The 4,280-nt window shown below is 41.3% G+C and overlaps 2 protein-coding genes across 2 annotated transcripts in view; both read right to left on the reverse strand. All coding sequences in view use genetic code 11, as the record gives it.

Annotated features, from left to right (window-relative positions):
- Positions 1-2,509, reverse strand: part of EGR_07737 (hypothetical protein) — a gene marked incomplete at both ends in the record, with an annotated part of 4,385 nt that extends 1,876 nt beyond the window's left edge. The window contains one exon of the mRNA XM_024496986.1: positions 2,396-2,509. Coding sequence (XP_024348609.1) covers positions 2,396-2,509 — 114 coding nt within the window. The remainder of the gene's footprint in view (positions 1-2,395) is intronic.
- Positions 2,510-3,308: 799 nt separating this feature from the next.
- EGR_07738 (Poly(U)-specific endoribonuclease) overlaps positions 3,309-4,280 on the reverse strand; it is a gene marked incomplete at both ends in the record, with an annotated part of 8,761 nt that continues 7,789 nt past the window's right edge. The window contains one exon of the mRNA XM_024496987.1: positions 3,309-3,566. Coding sequence (XP_024348610.1) covers positions 3,309-3,566 — 258 coding nt within the window. The remainder of the gene's footprint in view (positions 3,567-4,280) is intronic.

A 4,280-nucleotide genomic window follows, 5' to 3' on the forward strand; every position in this document is an offset into this window, starting at 1 on the left:
CGCTGAACATGGACGGGTCTCTGGCCAGGCCTGATAGTTGTTTAGCCAAGACAATTGACATTTCATGCATCTAATGTTAGTTATCTCAACCATTTCCAGACTGTTTATCCAAATTACGCTGCTGACTAATTGTCTGGTTCCCGCTCGCCATTAAGCCATGATAGAGACACCTTCTTTGACCTGAAAGCAACATTTTTATACAACTTTCGTGAAATGTGCACTAGCCAAGACCGAATATTTATACTTTTGCCCTGATTTGGCGAAGCATTTTCATGAAAAGTAGCCATTTCAGAGGGTTGCTCCTTTTTGGTGACTTAATTGTGTAATCCACTGATCCGATGCTTCGCCTTGCTTTTTCCATTTGCGTCGATACTTGTACTTGAGTCTCCGCAGGTGCTGCTTTCAAGCGGTCACACTAACATCCCTACAGGTCTTCCCTCCAGTATTTTTGCGTCATTCTGTCATATTACCGTAGCTCATAGAGACTTTAGGGAAGGTTCACGACACCGTGGGGAGGCAAATCAGCATTAGAGAAAACTGCTTCTTTTCGTACAGAGTCCTAAGGGACTTAAAATGAAAATATTTCCTTATTTTGTTTGCAGCTCGTGGGAACCATTATAGCATATTTTTCATCCTGCCTCCCCTCCTACACCGTTTGCATTTATATGCTGACACCCTGTCATTGCGGCTTTAATTCAGCCACTGAAAACAGTAGCTATGTATCGTCTGTCCAGGCCATTTGTGTATCTTCATACAAGTACCGTCAATGCTGCTATTTTAAGGTTATTGAGTAGTTAAAATCTGGCAACGCTCCAGATCTTGGCTGAATTCTTCTAGGTTACGAGGTGGGAACCATTTACAAATAGCCGATTTGGTTTTAACAATCCTTTCGTTATAAGACTTCACTGTTTCACCCAATATTGGAAGCTATCTTTCCTCTGTGATGTAAGCCCTTGGTTGCCCCCAAAAGCGGCGAGGATATTTGTCCTTTGGGATCGGATCTACTTATCATTTTTAGCCTTGCAACATCTCGAGCCACTCACAAAATACGTAGCATGGCACGAGTATTAAAGAAGGGTTATTGTTAGCACAGGGTCTTACCGTGAGTAGTAGTAGTAGTACTCTGTAGTACTCCGATTGTTTGTTTAACTAGTCGTTTTGGTAACGGGGGCGCTGCAGGCCACGGCCAGTGTACTTCATCCTAGCGGCCCGGTCTCCAAACCATGCCAAATCTCCCCAGCCCCCTATTTTTATTAGTGAATGATGAATCGTAACGTGATGGAAGGAGGGAATGTAATGCAGATGGGTTGATAATAACATCTACCTCCAACAACTACTCCAGCCCCGTGTTCTGTAGAAATGATATTAGCAACCAAAACGACACTATCCACGAATAATCTGGAAATGTTCGTCACAAAGCTATCAGTAGTAGCTGTATAAAGATGTCCTCCACCTCACTACTATCTGGGTAGAATAAAGACACATTTTTGGACAGTACTTAAGCGAGAACAAACTAGTAGGGAGGATTAAATTCGAACCCATTTCCACAGGGAACTATATTAAAGCCCATCCTTTATTAAATGACTGCTTTTGCGGCAGTGTTCGTAAGAATAGTAGGAACTTGCATGACAGCCTGCAGATTTTCCCCTTCCCTAAAACAGTTCCAAAACCATCGGGTCCCTTCTCAGTTGTACGCAAATTCGATCACTGGTGTGGTAAAGCCGTGGATGTTTATCTTACTGCACCGACTGCGTTGCTGTGGTGAATGAAGGAAGTTGATTACAGGGAGTGCCGGAGATAACGCTGAAAGGGTGAGAGGGAACTGAGTCGTGCTTTGATTATTTGTTTAACCCTTAGTTCTAGTTTCACAGGTACTGCGGGCCCCGCCTCTATAATTTCGCTAAGTGGCATGGCCTATGGGTCATGCCGATAGCACCCAGCACATCTGTACGTCGGTAATACGTATTCTGCCCCAATATTATGGCCCCTATCAGCTTCGGGAAAGACTTGGGGCGTTGCAGCACATCCCGAAGTTTCCAAATTTTCTGTAGCTTAGACTTATATCTAAATGTTACATGCATTTTAACAAATTGCAATAAAAAACGGACGATTTTAAATCTAAAATGTGGATCTGCTTGATAAAGAGAAAGTCCATTAGTTTAGTAAAATCAATTTATTCACATTTTTATACAAAGAAGATGGGAAATCTAACAGCTCCCGAAACCTCCATGTAGCAATGCCAACTCGGTGCTAGCGCAGCACCCCCGACATTATCGATTTTTCTACGGCCCTGAGATGTGTTCAGACAGTGATGTCAAAATTATTGTTTTTTGTGTATTAAAAAGGCACTTGACAAGGTTGATGTTTCATTTAATTAATAAATGGGTTAACTAACAAATAAATGTAGTGAAATAAATTTTGAAATTATCCATTCTCTCAAAAAAAGAGATTGAGGGAAAAATGAATTGATCTCCTCTTTGCGCCTCACTCTTGCATATTTTAGAAACATTTGTAGTTATGGCACCTGAGGGAATTCCTCCAAATTCATCTCTATCCCACAACTATGACCCACTCGTTCTCAAGACATAAATGTACCGGAGATGACCTCTCCGTGTGCCCCGAGGATGCAAGCACTGTAGCTGGAGCGGCACCCCGAGCCGGGGTGAAACAAGTTTACTCTCTGGGGTCGTTTTGAGTTTTCCGTTTGGGGTTGAAACTAGTTAGCTCAAAGCACTAACCCTCTATATCTGTCGTCACTAATGCGTAACTACATTTAAAGGTTTTTTAGATAAAGGAACAGATCTCCACAACGCATATTTAGTGCTTTCTTGTGCCATCCAGAAGGTCACAAAGTTGTCATTTTTTCCAGCTCAGAAGTCTCCTTAGACAACGTAATTAAAATATTTTCCTTTCATTTTGAAGATTGGCAATAAAGTGGTATCCAACAATAAGTATTTCCACTGCGCTATATCGGTCGAGTGGATAGTTTGTTGTTTCACTAAAAAATGATGCGGCAGATCTTGTCAACACTTTTGACCACAACTACATTGCCTAAAAATAAGCAACTTCCATAGATTCTATTTAATTATGCCAATTTCAAGGTAGTGAAAAATCCCTCCAAATCATCGATATTGCTTCAACACAGGAGGGTTCCATTCAAAAGGTATCGCTAAGATTTGGTTCTTTATACGAGGCGACTTGCAGCATAACAAACATTTTATTTATAACAGGAATAATCATTTCCATAGGAAATAACGATTTTAGAATATCTTCATAGTTAGTTGTAATTGACAACTTTGGTTAAGTGGTTAGACAACGTAACAGGAGCCCAAAGTAACCTGTGTATTGCGATAGCACTGAATAGCTACTCGACTTTGGTTGACACGTAATGACAATGCATAGCGATATCCATTAGGCCAAATGGAGTTCATTGTCAGGAAGGCGGCGGTGTAGACACCCATTTCGAATTCTGGCGATGTGCCGAATAAGAATGTGGCGTAGTTCTTCATCCATTCACTCTTCCACTTGAAAGCTACAGAGAAGAGGTTCTTTAGACCACCACGACTCTGCAAAATAATGAAGGAAGAAGAACCGATGGATTAGATAAGTTAGGCCTAACTCTCTTCCTTAGATTGCCTGAAACAATAAGATGTAATTAAGTAATATCCATGGTCTATTATGTAGGCCTGGAAGGTTCTATGAACGCTACGGGGTCGCGGATACAGCCATCATCGTGATGGCGTGGCACTTTATTCCTGACAATTCTATAAACACCTAACCAACCCTTCAGTACGCATTTCAATTCCTACTCATTCAATTTATAACATCTTCATGGGTAAATCAAGGCGGCATATCGGTGATAGCGATTATCAAACTACTTTCAGGGCACATTTGTGACATCGTTGCAATGGAAACACAAGATGTTAAGGTGGAGGGAAGATTCTGTGAATGGTTGAATCTGCGAGGATCTACGAAACCAAGTGGTTATAAAAACCAGCTTGACCTTCGACACTAACCCAAACCTTACATCATGCAACAACACCTGAAAGGACAATAAAGTGGACTACTTAAAAACTAAAGTCATGAGGTTTCCATGGTATTTCCATAAAGATTTATGATTTATTTCGGTAAGGGTATCTTCCCACACCTCAACGACTGAAATAAAACTAGCTACACGAATCTTTACAATTGAATGAGTGCAGATGGTCTGGAAATGGGTTTGAGGTAAGGCAAGCTTCAAAAACCATCAGACCTGGTCAGAACCCTGTCCATGTTCAACA

The sequence above is a fragment of the Echinococcus granulosus genome (genome assembly GCF_000524195.1).
Source record: "Echinococcus granulosus chromosome Unknown EG_S00085, whole genome shotgun sequence".
Classification (NCBI taxonomy): domain Eukaryota; kingdom Metazoa; phylum Platyhelminthes; class Cestoda; order Cyclophyllidea; family Taeniidae; genus Echinococcus; species Echinococcus granulosus.